This window comes from Pongo pygmaeus, chromosome 5 (genome assembly GCF_028885625.2).
Source record: "Pongo pygmaeus isolate AG05252 chromosome 5, NHGRI_mPonPyg2-v2.0_pri, whole genome shotgun sequence".
NCBI classification, from domain to species: Eukaryota; Metazoa; Chordata; class Mammalia; order Primates; family Hominidae; genus Pongo; species Pongo pygmaeus.
In genome coordinates this window covers 42,161,215-42,180,891 of record NC_072378.2, presented here as the reverse complement: position 1 = coordinate 42,180,891, position 19,677 = coordinate 42,161,215, and the positions used below count along the sequence as shown (strand labels likewise).

Here is a 19,677-nt window from a genome sequence, read left to right as displayed (position 1 = left end):
AGCAGGACATCAGGAAGACGGGTTCCCATTTCTTAGAACAACCACCAAAATAACCAACACAAGCATCTAATCTTGAGGATCCATTTGTAAATTCCAGTCAGATTTATTTTCTATTCACAGAAATTGTTCCTTTTTTTCTCTGCAGACAGTTCCTAATGTATATGTGTCTGCCATACAAATGACCATGTGTGGAAAGCCCTCTTCAGCCATGTGGAGAAAGTGGGAGGAGGGAGATTCCCAATTTCACTGCTTGAGCTGCAGCTGGGAAAGCAATTCTTGGCATCTCAAGTTGCAAGTTTGAAATAATTTTCTCAGAGAAAATACATTTGGTAGTTAACTGTTACAGTGGTAGCACTAGTATTCTATTACTCTACTATACATACATTATGGATTCAATAGGCTTTTTAAACTAGACTAAGTGCTATTTTTCACATTTTTTCTATGATTGAAAACCAACCTGTTGGTTGGTGTTTGTGAATACTGTGCTGGATCTGTGTGGCCAGATTTTGCTTTGTAAAACCAATGTCATGTAGACTGGGGGTAACCTTTATGGGACTGGGGTCTGAAAAATAAAAATATTGGATTTTTAAATATATAATTTTTGTGCTGTTGTTTGCTGAGAATACAGTGAGACTTATAAATGTATAGGATGAGCTTCTTTCCATCTGGATAATTGGAGTCCATGAGGAAGGAGCAGAATTGTTAAAAAATCAGGAGTGCAGTGGTGCGATCTCGGCTCACTGCAACCTCCACCTCCCAGGCTCAAGCAATTCTCCTGCCTCAGCCTCCAGAGTAGCTGGGATTACAGGCGCCCACCACCACACCCAGCTAATTTTTGTATTTTTTAGTAGAGACAGAGTTTCACCGTGTTAGCCAGGCTGATCCTGAACTCCTGACCTCAAATGACCTACCCAACTCAGCCTCCCCAAGTTACTGGGATTACAGGCGTGAGCTATCATGCCCGGCCTCGGACTTTTCTTTCCCAGTAAAGGGGAAGTTTCAGAAAGAGAGAACAACATTTGGCTAAGCAAGGGCATTTCAACAGACTGACTAAAGTGGCTTCATGCCCTCCAAAGACAGAGATAATCAGGAAATTTTGTGGACAAATTGTGGATAAAAATCTGACGAGGTTACTGAAAGAGATTTGGTAGGGTGGTGGGGTTGGGGGCAACTTGAGGCCCAGACAGAAAGGCTGATGCAGGCAATCTCTGTGACTAACACTACTGAGAAAAACTGCACCACTTTGATTTGGTGTGGGGGATGAGGTGGGAGGTATTTTTCAAAGGGTACATTTCAAAGTAAAACTAGAAATGATGGTAAAAATGAAGAGTATCTCATAACCTATCTAATTTGTGAATAGCTTGTATCTCAAGGTTTTCTCTCACTACTGATATATTGTTTGCTTTTTTTGTCTTTAAAAGTATTTTATTTATTTATTTACTTACTTATTTATTTATTTTGAGACAGGGTCTTGCTGTCTTGCCCATGCTGGAGTGCAGTGGCACAATCACAGCTTACTGCAGCCTCAACCTCCCGGGCTCAATCAATCCTCCCACATCAGTCTCCCGAGTAGCTAGGACTACAGGCACATGCCACTACACCCAGATAATTTTTTGTAGTTTTTGTAGAGATGGGGTCTCACCATATTGTCCAGGCTGGTCTTGAACTCCTGGGCTCAAGCGATCTGCCCGCCTTGGCTTCCCAAATTGCTGTGATTACAGGTGTGAGCTACCATGCTGGCCTAAAAATATTTTTATGTTATATTTCAAGCATACCCCAAAATAAAGAGAATAGTATAATGAATTCCATGTACCTGTCAACCAGCCTCAACAATTATAGACATTTTGACAGTCTTGTTTTTTCTGTCCTTCTATTTTTTTTTCCTGGAGTACTTCAAAGCAAATTCCATATATCGATCATAATATTAATATTTCACCTATAAATATATCAGAGGTATTTCTACATACAAAGATTAAAAATGGAACCACAGCACCATTATCACATCAAATTAATAATTACTTGGTGTCATTTAATACTTAGTCCATGTTCAGTTTCTCTAGTTGTGGACTAAGGGTGGTGATAGGGAGGGAAGCTGGAAGAACGGGTTACAAAGGGGCACAAGGTAACTTTTAGGGGTGACTGATGTGTTTATTGTTTTAATTGCAGTGGTTTCACAACTATATCATATGTTAAAACTTACCAAATTATAAACTTTAAATATGTGCAGCTCACTGTATGTCAATTATACCTCAATAAAACTTAAAAAAAAAAAAAAACTAATGGTGTAGCTAGATACAGACAGTATTTTAAAACAGTTTTCCCCAGTTATCTCAAAAATATCTTTTTATGGTTGGTTTGTTCAAGTATGGATCTAAGTAAGAACCACAGATTGCATTTGATTGCTGTGTCTCTAGGTTTCTGATAATCTAGAGCAAATCCACTCCCACTTGCCTTTTTCTCATGCCATTTATTTGTTAAAGAACCCATATGACTGACTGATCCTGTAGCATTTGCCACATTTTGATTTGGTGATTTGGCTAACTGCAGCCTATGATAGTATGTTCTTGGCTCCTATGTTTCCTATAACCTGGTAGTTAGATCCAAAGGCTTCTTGGGACTCAGGCTCAGTTCTTTTAGCAAGAGTATTTTATAATATGTAATGCTGCTATGAACCTTTCATGGCGTTGAATCAGGGAGGTCTAGTTGCCCTAGTTTCATGCAAAATTGATCAGTAGAGTTAGGTATTGTCAGCCTTATCCATCTATTATAACATTTCCTGTCAGTTTTCACCTAATACTTTTAAGAAGCCACTGCCTACATCCCCTATTTTATTAGGAGTAAATTACTCATATCTGTGTATGTGTTTGAATAATGCTTGACAACTGTATTGAGGTATAATTTTCATAAAATAAACCACACATATTTCAAGGGTACAATTCAAGAAAGTCTGACATATATACATATATACACTTTGATATATGTATATATGTATGTATTTTTTTTACGATTGCCTGTCTAGCTGCTGTAGAGAACATGGTGTTAGAGAGGCATACTACAGGGATGAACCATGATTCCTTTGGTCAGCTTTTAGAAGGGGTAAATCCTGATTCTCTCAGTGGTAGGGATAAAATTTTCCCACGTGGCAGTAGAGAACAGGGAGCCTTTAGTTTGGACCTTGTTTTATCACTAGCTTGTCAGGGAGATCATGCTAAAACAAAACAAAACAAAACAAAAGACTTTGAGTGGCTTTTGGGTTTCTCCTTACGGGTTTTATTGTATAGATATTCTAAATACCTGCTTGCAGATATCCACATGCTGTTTGGGGGTTTATTATCCAAACCCAACCTTGTATCTGGCTCTTCTCCCCAGTTGATTTCCTGTTCCATTTCAAAAGCACAAAATCTCAACAAATATTTTAAAAAGAGAAATCTTTTCATTTCTGTACAGACTTTTATCCCCACTTTCCTTTAGGGAGACTCTTAATACTAATGTGGTAATCCCAATCAGAATGACACACAGGAAGTAGTTTGCATTGTGCAAGTCTCATTGTACATGTGCTGCACTTAATGGAGCTGATCTGTGTGCCATTGGATCACATATACAGTATGGCTAAAGACAGAGTATAATGCTTATCTTCAGTAAAAGGAAGAGTTAGGAAATGAGATCAGGGGTTCTCTTGCACAGGATAATCCTTTCTTGGCTTAAGAAAAATTCTGGCCTGTGAGTGACATCTTTCTTCCATTGGTTGGAACATTCATGTGTTGGGATTCATAGGGAAGTTGGGTTAGCTGACCAAGGTGTGGACAGAGCTGATTCCCCAGGTTAGTGAGGGAACTGTTATTGAGCAGGGCCTAAGCAGTGGGATAAATTCGGGACAGGATCCTGGGGTGGCTCAAAATGCATGTCATGCTTGTTTAACATCAGCTTTATGAATGGCCTCACCAGGTTGTAGCAAGTAGGCCCCTTTGATCTGGAGGCAGCACAAACTACTAAGCTCTGAAGCTTAATCCTTACCCAGCCAATCTGGTTCTCATCCACTTTTGGTTGCCACTTCTCCTCTGCAGAAAGTCAAGGATAACATTTCTAAGTCTATGCATGTGTGTGTGCATGTGTGTGTGTGTGTGTATACACATGTGTTCTCCCAGTGTATTCAGAATCCTTGAATTTAATATGAGCAGTCTTCTTTTGTCATCTTGCTTCCAGTCAGCTGACCTCCTGGAAAAGGGGTTAGGTTTTAGGTACAGAACTCTTTAGCAAGAATATTAAGTTAATTAATCAAAAAGTATGATCCCTTCAGGGCCAGCTTGCTTAACTTTGTACCACAAGTGGCATCTCCTTAACACCCATCAGTCGTCTTACAGATCTTGATCACCAGGAGACCTGGATGAAACTATATATGTATAAGCTCAGTACAGGATCATCACTGCTACCAAACAAAAAAGTACAAAACATGTTCAGTAGTTTCATCCTGAAAATATCATTAATAGTAGTATACCATAAAGCAGATATTATTATGTGAAAATTCAACCTGAGATTCAAAAGTATGTGTGGGAGTGGCCCGGTGCAGTGGCTCATGCCTGTAATCCCAGTACTTTGGGAGACCTAGGTGGGTGGATCACTTTAGGTCAGGAGTTCGAGACCAGTCTGGCTAACACAGTGAAACCCTTTCTCTACGAAAAATACAAAAATTAGTTGGGCATTGTGGTGCACACCTGTAGTCCCAGCTACTCGGGAGGCTGAGGCAGGAGAATTGCTTGAACCCAGGGGGCAGAGGTTGCAGTGAGCTGAGATAGCGCCACTGCACTCCAGCCTGGATGACACAGCGAGATTCCATCTCAAAAAAAAAAAAAAAAAGGAAAAGAAAAATGGTGGTGGGCACCTGTAATCCCAGCTACTCGGGAGGCTGAGGCAGGAGAATCACTTGAACCCAGTGGGCGGAGGTTGCAGTTAGCCAAGATTGCGCCACTTCATTGCAGCCTGGGCAACAGAGCAAGACTCCATCTCAAAAAAAAAAAAAAAGAAAAGAAAAGAAAAAAAGGCTGAGCGTGGTGGCTCACGCCTGTAATCCCAGCACTTTGGGAGGCCGAGTCGGGCGGATCATGAGGTCAAGAGATTGAGACCATTCTGGCCAACATGGTGAAACCCCGTTACTACTCAAAATACAAAAATTAGCTGGGCATGGTGGTGTCTGCCTGTAGTCCCAGCTACTCGGGAGGCTGAGGCAGGAGAATCGTTTGAACCTGGGAAGCGGAGGTTGCAGTAAGCGAGATTGCGCCACTGCACTCCAGCCTGGTGACAGAGCGAGACTCTGTCTCAAAAAAAAAAAGCATGTGTGGGAGCCAGGTGTGGTGGCATGTGCCTATAATCCCAGCTACTCGGGGAGCTGAGGCAGGAGGATCACTTGAGCCCAGGAGTTTGAGTCCAGCCTAGGCAGTATAGCGAGATTCTGTCTCTAAAATAATAATAATAGCCAGGTGCGGTGGCTCATGCCTGTAATCACAACACTTTTGGGAGGCCAAGGTGGGCAGATCACTTCAGCTCAGGAATTTGAGATCAGCCTGGGCAACATGGCAAAACCCCATCTCCACCAAAAATACAAAAAATTAGCTAGGCATGGTGGTGCACGCTTGTGCTTCCAGCTACTTGGGAGGATCACTTGAGCCCAGGAGGCAAAGGCTGTGGTGTGGTGAGCTGAGATCATGCCATTGCACTCCAGCCTGGGTGACTGAGTAAGACCCTGTCTCAATTTAAAAAATAAAATAATAATAATAATAATAATAGAGTGTGGAACTCTGTGTGAGTACACTAAAAATTATCAGGTTTTTACTTTATATGAGTGAATTTTATGGCATGTAAACTACCAATAATTTTTAGTTTTTAAAAAGTATCAAAATATATAATCCTGTATTTAAATGATGCTTAAAGTTTTAGGAAATAGATAAAATTGAGAAGAGAGCTGACGACAGAGCATTAAGGAAACCCTGAATTTCAAGGAAGGGAGACCTGAAAACAGAGATGTAATTACAGACACAGGAAGCAAACCAGATAAGAACAGTTGTCTAAAATTCAAGAGAGAATGTTTGTGCAGTATTAAGTGTAGAAAAAATGTGGATGGGGATTGAGAAAAGGCTAATGAATTTAGCTATAAGGAAACTGCTAGTGACCTTTGAGAAAACAGTTTCTACAAAAAGGAGATGTTAAGGAGTGAATTGTGAGGAGGATGTACCTGCACATTACTCTTGCCAGAAGGAGAAAGAATCTAAAAATAGTGTCAAGGATAGTCTAGAGGCAGGGCAAACTTTTGTCTGTCTGTCTGTGTATCTCTCTCTCTTTTTAGACAGAAGACACTTGAGAATATTTGTAGCAAGAGGAAGGAAGCAAACGAGAGCAGAGGATGAAGGTACGGAGGGTGTGGAACAAAGCATTTGTGCCATGTCAGGTGTTCTGCCTTTGTCATTTCCCTGCATGGCCACAGGGATAGCCCCTTTCCATGGGCAAACCAGTGTTGTATGCCAGGCCCAGTTCCCTAGATGAACTCTACTCCTTTTTCATTGCAGAAAGCAGATCCTAATGCAAGTGAGCTATTATCATGCTGGCATAACCTTACATCTGCTGTAACCTATGATTAGACACTCATTCTTGAACATCAGCACTTGATTACTGATGACAAATGAGTGATAGCACACCTCACAAGGGCTCTGGCACACCTAGCATGTCAGGTCTTGTTGACTGTGGCCAAGAGCTGCTGCATAAGTGGACATTCCAGCTCTTGGGTCAGAGAGCTAAGAACACATTTTGTCAGCGCTTCCGAACCCTTCTTAGAGAATTCAGCCTCTCCAGGGGGTCTCTGAGCTGCACTATGACTTATAGGTTACCCCTCATCCACCCACCCCCTATTCAGAGACGATGGCACTGACAGGGAAAATGGGAAAATGCAGCAGCCTGTGAGGACACTCTGCCCATTCAGCAATCTCTTCCCTCATCCACTGTCCCTTAGCAAAGGACTTCTGAACAGTTTCTCTAACCCTACCATTCTCAGTTTCTGCCCCACGCGCCCCTTTTTTTTTTTGAGACGGAGTCTCACTCTGTCGCCCAGGCTGGAGTACAGTGGTGCGATCTTGGCTCACTGCAAGCTCCGCCTCCCAGGTTCATGCCATTCTCCTGCCTCAGCCTCCCGAGTAGCTGGGACTACAGTCGCCCGCCACCACGCCCGGCTAATTTTTTGTATTTTTTAGTAGAGACGGGGTTTCATCGTGTTAGCCAGGATGGTCTCGATCTCCTGACCTCGTGATCCTCCCGTCTCGGCCTCCCAAAGTGCTGGGATTACAGGTGTGAGCCACCGCACCCGGCCCCCTTTTTGTTTTTGTTTTGATTTCTACCTTGAATTTTAAATCTTTTTCTTAACTATATATTGATATTAGATTATGTTTTCCCATACTTCTTGGAAATGTTAGCAGAAAATGAAATTCATTTTTCACATTCATTATTTGTAAATGTGTATTCACTGTGTCTCTTTAAGCAGTCTATGCAGGTTTTGTGGTAGATGTAATTCTAGGTACACTTAGTAAGTTAAAGGGTTAAAATACCCAGCGCTGTCGCATATGGCAGTGAGCAGAATCACAGATGTTGATGATACCACGTAATTAGTATTCTTTTATGTAAATGAAGGCTGTCAGCATGTTACCATAGTGTCTACTCTCTCAGAAGCTGGAATTTATGCCACTTGGTCTCACCAAGACCAAGCAGGATTATTCTACGGTCCTTAGTTAACAACTGAGGAGAAATCAATATGATGAGAGAGCGAGAAGAAATGGAATTCTCTCTAAAGTAGATTTACCCTCTTTTTTTTCCCCATTTTGTTTTTCTTGATTCCCCTTCAACCCCCAGAAATTTTATTTCTGGTGATGTAGTTACACAGTTAAGACCTGCTGAGAAATTTGCTATTTGAGAATAATTGAAATACTCCAATTAAAAGGCATCATATTTTCAAGCTATAGATTTTTTGAAATATTTAGAATCCTAATGTTGTCATCTCTCATATGGAGAGTTTTTTAAAAAATTATATGATAAATCTAGAAGTTTTTCATCAGAACAAAAGATAAATGTTGAAAAGATTTAATTATCTTTTCATTTAATACTTAGTGATATTTATAGAATGCTTTTAAATATTGATTATGGTTCTTAGCTCCAGTTGATTCAGATTTTTAAAATAAAACTATGGTAATTAAAAAGGCAAAAGCTGATATTTTGTCAGGTTTACTTTCCTTATATGCAGATCGACCAAGGGTGTGCAGGACATTTATTTAAAGCTGCTGATCTATTTAAAACTTGCTGATGTAGAAGTATTCAGACACATCATGTTCTTTCCCAACTATACTGTAAGTTGATCAGTTTTGGGTACTAGTTGCCTGTCACACTGGATGATGTACATTTTAAGTGGAAATGTTAGAATGATGGCCTTTGAGAATATGAAGGGAAACCTGTACACATCAGAAAAATATAAAATAGAATTCCTCTTTTTGCCAAATGGGTGCTAGGCCCTATTCTGAAATAAAGTGCTCAGAGTATGTGTAAGGGGTGAGTTAAACACATTTTCTTTTTTGACCTGGGTATACCTGAGGTGGTATTCTCTTTATTCTCTATTTTGTTTGTTGGTTAAGGTGGCTTTTATCTTTTGTGTCACTCTTAGGAGATTTCCATTTCATGATTATACATGTTTTTCCTCTAGAGAAGCTGGTCTGCCTAGCTTAAATCAGTATGGTGAGGTGCAAAGTAGCCCTGTGTTTTTCCTGAATGGATTTACTCTGCCCATATGGCAGGTTAGTGAGTCGCCACGACAGATTTGTAATGGGAAAAGGGCTGTGCAGGAGAGGATGTGTGTGATCAGCAGATTTATAGATCAGAAAATGAAATCAGAAGAAAGAATTTCCAGAGTGCCCTTTTCATTTGACAGCTCTCCATGGAGAGGATGTGGAATGTTTTTTTAGTGTTCTTCTCTTTTGGCTTTTGGTTGTTCCAGCATATTTTTTTTAGCAGAGGAGTTGATTTCGCAAGGCATCAGTGTTCTGGGTGTGGTGTTGCTATATTCATTTACAGAAATAATTCTCTCTTTGTAGGATTTGAAGCTCTGCTGTATTTCATATGATAAGATCTTGGTAGCAATTAAATTCCTGAAGACACATCAAGGCTAAAATGGGGATTTGCCAGGCATCAGGTTTTGAGTTGTAAGAGGAGGCTATTCAGATGTGATTTAGCTAGTACCGAATCTTTCGAAGGAAAGGAAACAAAAAGCAAAGCAGAGCAAGCTAAAGATAGTGTCCTGGTGTGTTTAAGTCTATGCTGTCTTAATATAAAACCATAACCACTAGCCACATGTGACTTAAAATTAATTAAAGTTAAAAGTGCAGTCCCTTAGTCTCACCAGCACATTTCAAGTGCTCAGTAGTCACGTGTGACTAGTTACTATAGTACTGGACAGCTCTGTATATATTCTCTATAGTCTCAATATATCGATATATATGATTGATGATACATAGAGAATATATACAGATAGAAAATATTGATATCCCTCTCATTGATATATAGAGAATATATCATTGCAGAAAGTTCTGTTGGACAGTATTAGTCTAAGTGGAAGAATTTGAGAAATAAAATTCTTTCTTTGATTTCTATGAAGAGTCTTTCATCCCTGTACAATTTACTGGATTAATGTACTAAAGTTTTTTTTGTTTTGTTTTGTTTTGTTTTTTGTTTGTTTTTTGAGACGGAGTCTCGCTCTGTCGCCCAGAGACTGGAGTGCAGTGGCGTGATCTCGGCTCACTGCAAGCTCCACCTCCCGGATTCATGCCATTCTCCTGCCTCAGCCTCCCGAGTAGCTGGGACAGGCGCCTGCCACCACGCCCGACTATTTTTTTGTATGTTTAGTAGAGACGGGGTTTCACCGTGTTATCCAGGATGGTCTCAATCTCCTGACCTCATGATCTGCCCGCCTCGGCCTCCCAAAGTGCTGGGATTACAGGCATGAGCCACCATGCCTGGCCTGTACTAAAGTTTTAATGTGCAAAAAAATCATCTGGCCGGGTGCAGTGGCTCATGCCTGTAATCCCAGCACTTTGGGAGGCCGAGGTAGGCGGATCACCTGAGGTCGGCAGTTCAAGACCAGCCTGACCAACATGGAGAAACCCCGTCTCTACTAAAAATACAAAATTAGCCGGGTGTGGTGGTGCATGCCTATAATCCCAGCTACTTGTGAGGCTGAGGCAGGAGAATTGCTTGAACTCGGGAGGCGGAGGTTGTGGTGAGCCTAGATCGCGCCATTGAACTCTAGCCTGGGCAACAAGAGCGAAACTCCGTCTGAAAAAAAAAAAAAAAAGAATCATTGAGATTTAGGAGCCTCTCCAGGTTCAGATTCATCAGGACTGGAGTAGTAACCAGGAAATCTATATATATAACAAGTAGCCTGGGGAATTCGGATGTTGGTAGATAGTTCAGGGACTACATTTTCAAAGAATATTGAATTAGTGAGAGTGAGAAACTTGGGAATTGTCTGCATCTTGATATTTTTCCCTCCCCTTCATTCCTTCATTACTTTCTTTTGTGTCCCAGGAATTAGTTGTAAGCATCAATGTGTACCCAATTTGTACCCTTAGTTGGTACTAAGTAGCAAGAAGAAAATTCATTTCTTTACTATTCCATCTTTTAATGTTTCTGTGTTTTGATTTGGCTGTGCACTAAGAAAAATCAACAAAAATGGTTATTTCAATACTATTCCAGACTGTGTGAGAGGGTAATTCTGACAGAATACTTTTGACCACTAAGAGTTGAGCACCCACAAGTCTTGGCATTATAAGGGGGTAAAAACAGAAATATACATAATCTCCTCTCTGAAGAAGATTACAGTATTCCCCCCTTATCCTTAGGGGATATGTTTCAAGACCCCCAGTGGATGCCTGAAACCACAGATAGTACCGAACCCTATATATACTATGTTTTTTTCCTATACATACACACCTATAAAGTTTAGTTTATAAACGAGGCACAGTAATAAACAATAACATAATACAATAGAACAATTACAACAATATACTGTAATAAAAATTATGTGAATGTGGTCTCTCAGAGTATCTTACTGTACTGCACCACAGGTGACCGAAACCTCAGAAAGTGAAACCATGTATAAAGGGAGGCTACTGTATATCTTGTTAGAAAGTGGGTAAACACATCCAGAAAAATGATGTAAAGGGTGCTTAGCAATAAGAAAATCATGATCTGGCTTGATTGAAGGTAGTCTAGGTCGCTTCCCTTTGTGTGATTTGAGGGTTTCTTATATAAAGACATGCCTCTGCCATCTGGAACAGGCAATAAAAAAGGGAAGAATCTCTAATTTGGTCCTGCAGTATATTTATTTATTTGTGGGTTTTGGCACACATAAATAGGACTAGGCCAAAAACGGCATCTGGAAAATGGGCTACTCACAGTACACTGGATTTAGAACTTCTCTGGGTTGACCTCATAATAATGAAACTGCATTTGCTCACAGAAATGAAAAGTAGAGAACAAATGGAGGTGAAAGAAATTCACCTTGAAAGAGAACTACCGGCTGGGCACGGTGGCTTACGCCTATAATCCCAGCACTTTGGGAGGCTGAGGCGGGTCACCTGACCTCAGGATCACCTGAGGTCAGGAGTTCAAGACCAACCTGGCCAACATGGTGAAACCCCATATCTACTAAAAATACAAAAATTAGCTGGGTGTGGTGGCCCTTGCCTGTAATCCCAGCTACTAGGGAGGCTGAGGCAGGAGGATTGCTTGAACCTGGGAGATGGAGGTTGCAGTGAGCCAAGATCATGCCAGTGCACTCCAGCCTGGGCAACAGAGTGAGACTCTGTCTCAAAAAAAAAAAAAAAAAAAGAGAGGAACTATCTTTAGGGAATTGAATTATTTATTTATTTTTATTTATTTTTTATTTCTTGGAGACGAAGTCTTGCTCTTGTCCCCCAGGCTGGAGTGCGATGGCACAATCTCGGCTCACTGCAACTTCCACCTCCAGGTTCAAGCAATTCTTCTGCCTCAGCCTCCCGAATAGCTGGGATTACAGGCGCCTGCCACCACACCCGGCTAATTTTTTGTGTTTTTTTAGTAGAGACGGGGTTTCACCATGTTGGCTAGGCTGGTCTCGAACTCCTGACCTCAGGTGATCCACCTGCCTCGGTCTCCCAAAATGTTGGGATTACAGGCGTGAGCCACTGCACCCAGCCTATTTTATTATTTTCTTTATTTTTTAATTTTTATTTATCTATTTATTTTTTGAGACGGAGTTTCGCTCTGTCACCCAGGCTGGAGTGCAGTGGCGCAATCTCGGCTCACTGCAAGTTCCACCTCCCGGGTTCATGCCATTCTCCTGCCTCAGCCTCCTGAGTAGGTGGGACTACAGGCGCCCGCCACCATGCCCGGCTAATTTTTTGTATTTTTAATAGAGTTGGGGTTTCACCGCGTTAGGCAGGATGGTCTCGATCTCCTGACCTTGTGATCCTCCCACCTCGGACTCCCAAAGTGCTAGGGTTACAGGTGTGAGCCACCGCACCCGGCCTATTTTATTATTTTCTTTTTGAGATGGAGTCTCGCTCTGTCCTCCAGGCTGGAATGCAATGGCGCGATCTTGGCTCACTGCAACCTCCACCTCCCGGGTTCTAGCAATTCACCTGCCCAGCCTCCCGAGTAGCTGGGATTACAGGCGCCTGCCACCACGTCTGGCTAATTTTTTTATTTTTTTAGTAGAGATGGGGTTTCACCATGTTGGTCAGTCTGGTCTCAAGCTCCTGACCTCAGGTGATCCACCCGCCTCGGCCTCCCAAAGTATTGGGATTACAGGCGTGAGCCACCACACCCGGCCTTTTTTTTTTTATTTTAAAGAGACTAGGCCGGGTGTGGTGGCTCACAGCTATAATCCTAACACTTTGGGAGGCCAAGGCAGGAGAATCACTGTGCCCAGAAGTTTAAGACCAGCCTGGGCAACATAGTGAGACCCCCCCCCCATCTCTACATAAAATTAGCTGGGCATAGTGGCATGCACCTATGATCTCATCTACTCTAGAGGCTGAGGTGGGAGGATCACTTGAACCCAGGAAGTGGAGGCAGCAGTGAGCCAAGATCACACCACCACACTCCAGGCTTAGTGACAGAGTGAGAGACCCTCTCTCAAAATATATAAATATATAAGTAAATAGATAGATAGATTAGATAGAGACAGGTCTGTGTTGGCCAGGCTGGTCTTGAACTCCTGACCTCAATCCTTCCACCTCAACCTCCCGAAGTGTGCAAGCCACGGTGCCCAGCCTAAGGAATTTTAAGTTCTGGTATTGAGGGGAAAACGCCTTTCAAAGTTACAAAGATATAAAAGTTTTCTTTTAAAATAGTTGTATAGCAGCCTGGCGTGTTGGCTCACACCTGTAATCGCAGCACTTTGGGAGGCTGAGGTGGGCGGATCACGAGGTCAAGAAATCGGGACCATCCTGGCCAACATGGTGAAACCCTGTCTCTACTAAAAATACAAAAAAATTAGCTGGGCGTGGTGGCGCACGCCTTTAGTCCCAGCTACTCGGGAGGCTGAGGCAGGAGAATCGCTTGAACCCGGGAGGTGGAGGTTGCAGTGAGGTGAGATCACGCTACTGTACTTCAGCCTGGTGACAGAGCAAGACTCCATCTCAAAAAAAAAAAAAAAAATAGTTGTATAGCTTCTTTCCCTTGGAGAAATTGCCCACAAGGCTTCTCTGATGAACAATATTGAAGAAGCATTATTGGGAGGAAAAAAAAAAAACATGCTTAGGATGTTACTACTGTTTTAAAAAGCATTTTCATATATATCAGCTGGAAGATTCGTTGCTTTTTTTTCTTTTGTTTCGGTAGTTTGGTTAAATATTATAATACCAGTAGCCACTTCACCTCTTGTCCTAAGTCAGATTTGTCCAGTTCTTTACTTACCTTTCCTTTCAGTAAAGAAGGTAAAAGTTTTCCCACCCTTACTACAAGATGCAGATGTTCTTTTCAAAAAGACGGATGTTGGCTGGGCGCAGTGGCTCATGCCTGTATTCCCAGCATTTTAGGAGGCCGAGGCGGGCAGATCACTTGAGGTCAGTACTTCGAGACCAGCCTGGCCAACATGGTTAACTCTCGTCTCTACTAAAAATACAAAAAAATTAGCCGGGTGTGGTGGTGCGCACACCTGTAATCCCAGCTTCCTGGGAGGCTGAGGCAGGAGAATCGCTTGAACCAGGGAGGCAGAAGTTGCAGTGAGCTGAGATTGCACCACTACACTCCATCCTGGGTGACAGAGGGAGGCTCGACCTCAAAAAAAGAAAAAAAACATAAAAAATAAATTAAAAAACACATATATGGCCCTGCACGGTGGCTCATGCCTGTATTCCCAGCACTTTGGAATGCCGAGGTGGGCGGATCACTTGAGATCAGGAGTTCGAGACCAACCTAGCCAACATGTTGAAACCCCGTCTCTACTAAAAATACAAAAATTAGCCGGGTGTGGTGGCGTGGCGTCAGTAATCCCAGATACTTGGGAGGTTGAGGCGGGAGAATCGCTGGAGCCCGGGAGGTGGAGGTTGCAGTAAGCTGAGATTCCGCCACTGCACTCCAGCCTGGGCGACAGAGTGACCCCGTCTCAAAACAAAAAACCACATATACAATGTTCCTTAGTCACGTCTCATAAAAATGATACTTTGTACTGGTGAGGACTTTCTTTTTCTTATTTTTATCTTATATCATGTTATCCTCTGCTTTGAAAAACATTGCAATCGACCTAAAATTGACTTTTTATTTGAGGCTCTTCATCTCTCCCACTGGTATGTGAAACACCAGAAAGTTTCAAATTTGTGCTAACCCTTCCGTAAGAGTCTTCCTTTTTAAGTAATTTACCTGTCCTGTAATTCTCTGCCTTTATACCAAATGTGCCTTTTTTTAACTTTCAAAGGAACCAATTTGGAGTTGAAAATGAATCTAGAGTTGAAATATCAATTGCAAGCCTTTTACTTTTTTTTTTTTTAAAGGAAAATATTTTTCTAAAAGTGTTTTCTTTTTCTTTTTCTTTTTCTTTTCTGGGGACTCTGTCGTGCCAGGTTGAGAGAGTGGCGACTTCTATAAGACATGGATAGATGCAAACATGTAGGGCGGTTACGGCTCGCCCAGGACCACTCCATCCTGAACCCTCAGAAGTGGTGCTGCTTAGAGTGTGCCACCACCGAGTCCGTGTGGGCCTGCCTCAAGTGCTCCCACGTGGCCTGCGGCCGCTACATTGAGGACCACGCCCTAAAACACTTTGAGGAGACGGGACACCCGCTAGCCATGGAAGTCCGGGATCTCTACGTGTTCTGTTACCTGTGCAAGGACTACGTGCTCAATGATAACCCAGAGGGGGACCTGAAGCTGCTAAGAGGCTCCCTCCTGGCGGTCCGGGGCCAGAAACAGGACACGCCAGTGAGACGTGGGCGGACGCTGCGGTCCATGGCTTCCGGTGAGGACGTGGTCCCGCCGCAGCGCGCTCCTCAGGGACAGCCACAGATGCTCAGGGCTCTGTGGTACCGGCGTCAGCGCCTGCTGGCCAGGACGCTACGGCTGTGGTTCGAGAAGAGCTCCCGGGGCCAGGCGAAGCTGGAGCAGCAGCGGCAGGAGGAGGCCCTGGAGCGCAAGAAGGAGGAGGCGCGGAGGCGGCGGCGCGAGGTGAAACGGCGGCTGCTGGAGGAGCTGGCCAGCGCCCCTCCGCGCAAGAGTGCACGGCTGCTCCTGCACACGCCCCGCGTAGCGGGCCCGGCTGCCTCGCGCCCCGCCGCCCTCCCTACCTCACGCAGAGCGCCTGCCGCCACACTCAAGCTGCGTCGCCAGCCGGCCATGGCCCCAGGCGTCACGGGCCTGCGCAACCTGGGCAACACCTGCTACATGAACTCCATCCTCCAGGTGCTCAGCCACCTCCAGAAGTTCCGAGAATGTTTCCTCAACCTTGACCCTTCCAAAACGGAACATCTGTTTCCCAAAGCCACCAACGGGAAGACTCAGCTTTCTGGCAAGCCAACCAACAGCTCGGCCACGGAGCTGTCCTTGAGAAGTGACAGGGCCGAGGCATGCGAGCGGGAGGGCTTCTGCTGGAACGGTGGGGCCTCCATTAGTCGGAGCCTGGAGCTCATCCAGAACAAGGAGCCGAGTTCAAAGCACATTTCCCTCTGCCGTGAACTGCACACCCTCTTCCGAGTCATGTGGTCCGGGAAGTGGGCCCTAGTGTCGCCCTTCGCCATGCTCCACTCAGTGTGGAGCCTGATCCCTGCCTTCCGCGGCTACGACCAACAGGACGCGCAGGAATTTCTCTGCGAGCTGCTGCACAAGGTGCAGCAGGAACTCGAGTCTGAGGGCACCACACGCCGGATCCTCATCCCCTTCTCCCAGAGGAAGCTCACCAAACAGGTCTTAAAGGTGGTGAATACCATATTTCATGGGCAGCTGCTCAGTCAGGTATGTGTGTGCCTACCATGACAATGAGAGGCTTGTATGTTAGCTTGGGCTTTCTGTGAGTGCCTTCCCCGGGTTATTGGGCTAATAAGAGTAGCCCACATTTGCTGTGATTATGCAATTTGGAGGGTGGCCATTGTACCTTTCATTCTACTGTACATTATGGTGGCCTTTTGGGGAAACTTGCCTAGTGTCTTTCCGGCCAGATTTTTAGTTTAACTTTCCACATCGCTTAATTTTCAGTGAATATCTTTAATTGTTATTGAAGATAGGGGTAATATAATATTCTCATTGTTTAAGTATCCATTGTTGGTGTGCCATCCTTTGATCAATTTGAGGGAACAGAGTTTCCCTCAAATTGCTTGTAACCCTGGTTCTGTAATAGTTTGAAAGAGCAATCTCCCTTCTTTACATACAGGGAAGGAAGGTAGCTGGGAGCATGCTAAAGGCCAGTGCAAGCCTCCTTCCTGTTCCCCATTACCTTTTATTTCCTGGATCTTTAGCCATGTAACCTAAGCAAAGATTCTTAGATAAGGCCTTGTGAGAATATGCAGAAAGAGTATTTTTTGGTTAAAAAAGGGCGGGTGTGCCGGGCGCAGTGGCTCACGCCTGTAATCCCAGCACTTTAGGAGGCTAAGGTGGGTGGATCACCTGAGGTCAGGAGTTAGAGACCAGCCTGGCCAACATGGTGAAACCCTGTTTCTACTAAAAATACAAAATTAGCCGGGCGTGGTGGCGCATGCCTGTAATCCCAGTTACTTGGGAGGCTGAGGCAGGAGAATTGCTTGAGCCCAGGAGGCGGAGGTTGCAGTGAGCCGAGATCGCGCCATTGCACTCCAGCCTGGGTGACAGACGGAGACTCTGTCTCAAAAAAAACCAAAAAACAGAAAAACGTGGTGGGGGGTGGGTTGGTGAGTAACTTAAGAGAGTCAGGTAAAACCTCTACACTATGCTTGTTGTCTTGGTTTTTAGGGCTTTGAAAGAATGATGAATGGGATGGAAAGGGAAAGTTTAATTAGGCTTTTGTTTTTGAGCATGTAAAAGGGGAGTATTTATCAGCACTTCTTCTGTCTCCCCTCCCCTTAGGAAGAAAGGTGCACCTGGGAAGGTTTAGTGGGAGTGGAGGTCTAATCACAGCACTTTGAGGCTCTGCAGACAGAGGGGTTCAGTGTAGGGCTTCTGCAGGTAACAAAGGCAAAAAGAGAGGCATGCTGGGCCCCATGGAAGGTCTGAAGTCAAGAGGAGGAATGCCAGGGTGAGGGAAGCAGGCAGGGACCTGCAAATCTCTCTGTCAGACTGATCCCTTGAGTGACTGCATAATAACTTGCAGTCTGTACTACTGTACTATTGAATGGTAGAACATATTTAGGGAGAGGAGAAAAGGGGGGTTAGTATAGTCTCTATGCAGTATGGTTTTTAAATTCCAGCTAGCATCCCATAGTTAGAAATGTACATCAGAAGTAATATACTCTAATTCTTTTAAAGTTATGTTTATTATTTTAATATTACCATTTTTTGAAAATTATACACTTAGTTTTGATAAAGTGTGTCTTTTATGAAGCAAGTAAAACTGTACACAGGAAGCATGGAAGTTATATAATCTGTAAATCAATCTTTTCATTCTAGGTCACATGTATATCATGCAATTACAAATCCAATACCATTGAGCCCTTTTGGGACCTATCCCTGGAATTCCCTGAACGCTATCACTGCACAGAAAAGGGGTTTGTCCCTTTGAATCAGACAGAGTGCTTGCTCACTGAGATGCTGGCCAAGTTCACAGAGACAGAGGCCCTGGAAGGGAGAATCTACGCTTGTGACCAGTGTAACAGTGAGTGCTGTGTGGAGGAGGGGGCGTAGTGGGGAAGAATAACTGGAATATCAGTTTAAGGTGCTGCTTTGTCCTCTTTAGTCAAAAGTAACACTAATGATATTGAATGGTTCTAAAGCATCTTTTAAAGATCTTTTTCTCTCATTTTTCTAAAAACAAAAAACATGGACTTGTTTTAATTATGTATTAAAAAACAAAACAAGGCTGGGCGTGGTGGCTCACACCTGTAATCCCAGCACTTTGGGAGGCCAAGGCGGGCAGATCACTTGAGGTCAGGAGTTTGAGACCAGCCTGACCAACATGGTGAAACCCCGTCTCTACTAAAAATACAAAAATTAGCTGGGCATAGTGGCAGGTGCCTGTAATCTCAGCTACTCAGGAGGCTGAGGCAGGACAATCGGTTGAACCAGGAAGCGGAGGCTGCAGTGAGCCAAGATCGCGCCATTGCACTCCAGCCTGGGCAACAGAGCGAGACTCCGTTTCAAACAACAACAACAATAACAAAAAAAATGAAACAAAGACCTAGGAGTTAATTGACCTCCTGATTGACATTAGTTGTCATCTTGGAAGGGATTTCAAAGTCGTGGCTCCTGAAATGGGGACTCTGAGAATGTTACTACTTAGCTTCTTAGTGCTATGGGGCTGCTGCTTAAATTCATGAATGTAGAGTGTGACAGTTCTTACTTAATCTAAACCCAGATGGTATAGCCTTTCTGAAGGGTGCGATATCAGAAAAGCAAGCTTTTGTACTGAACTGGTAGACTTAATGTCTGTCAAAAGTGATGCTAAAGATTGGTACAGTGGAACCAAGAAAGCAAGTCTTAAGGTGCATTGCTCAGTGGCAGCTTCGTGAAATATTTTCTGCTTTTTGTTTTTATTTTTCACATGCCTGAAAAGTTCACATTTCAGAGAGGGTCATACGGAAGTATTTCTGTGTTGTCTGTAATTTTAAAATGGAACTCTTTACATATGGTTACAGAGGCATGTTATCAGGGCCTTTTCGTCTTGCCACACTAACACTTAATGCTTCTGCTAATCCAGTATGGACAGAGGAAATGCAGAACAGATATGTGGATGCCTATGTTTGGGGTTTGTAGCATATATAGATTTGGAAACTAAAAGTATAAAGTTAATGGATTGTGCAGAGACCTAGAAATCAATTTTCAGTCACATAATAGTTTACATTACCAGTTTTGAAGAAAAAAAAAATCTTAGGCCAGGTGCGGTGGCTCATGCCTGTAATCCCAGCACTTTGGGAGGCCCCGAGGTGGGCGCCACTGCACTCCAGCCTGGGTGACAGAGCGAGATGCTGTCTCAAAAAAAAAAAAAAAAGCTAAATT

The 19,677-nt window shown here is 43.5% G+C and overlaps 1 protein-coding gene across 20 annotated transcripts in view; it reads left to right on the top strand.

The window, feature by feature from the left end:
• The window catches only part of USP49 (ubiquitin specific peptidase 49), a 118,382-nt gene that overhangs the window by 85,999 nt on the left and 12,706 nt on the right, over positions 1 to 19,677 (top strand). For 12 of the 20 annotated variants that reach the window (XM_054493342.2, XM_054493335.2, XM_054493339.2 and 9 more), the window contains 2 exons: positions 15,126 to 16,509; positions 18,133 to 18,337. In XM_054493342.2, the coding sequence (XP_054349317.1) occupies positions 15,154 to 16,509; positions 18,133 to 18,337 (1,561 nt within the window). In that variant the 5' untranslated portion in view covers positions 15,126 to 15,153. Of the gene's footprint in view, positions 1 to 6,337; positions 6,401 to 15,125; positions 16,510 to 18,132; positions 18,338 to 19,677 lie in introns of all 20 variants that reach the window. The other 8 variants (XM_063666973.1, XM_063666967.1, XM_054493333.2 and 5 more) reach the window with 1 other exon arrangement.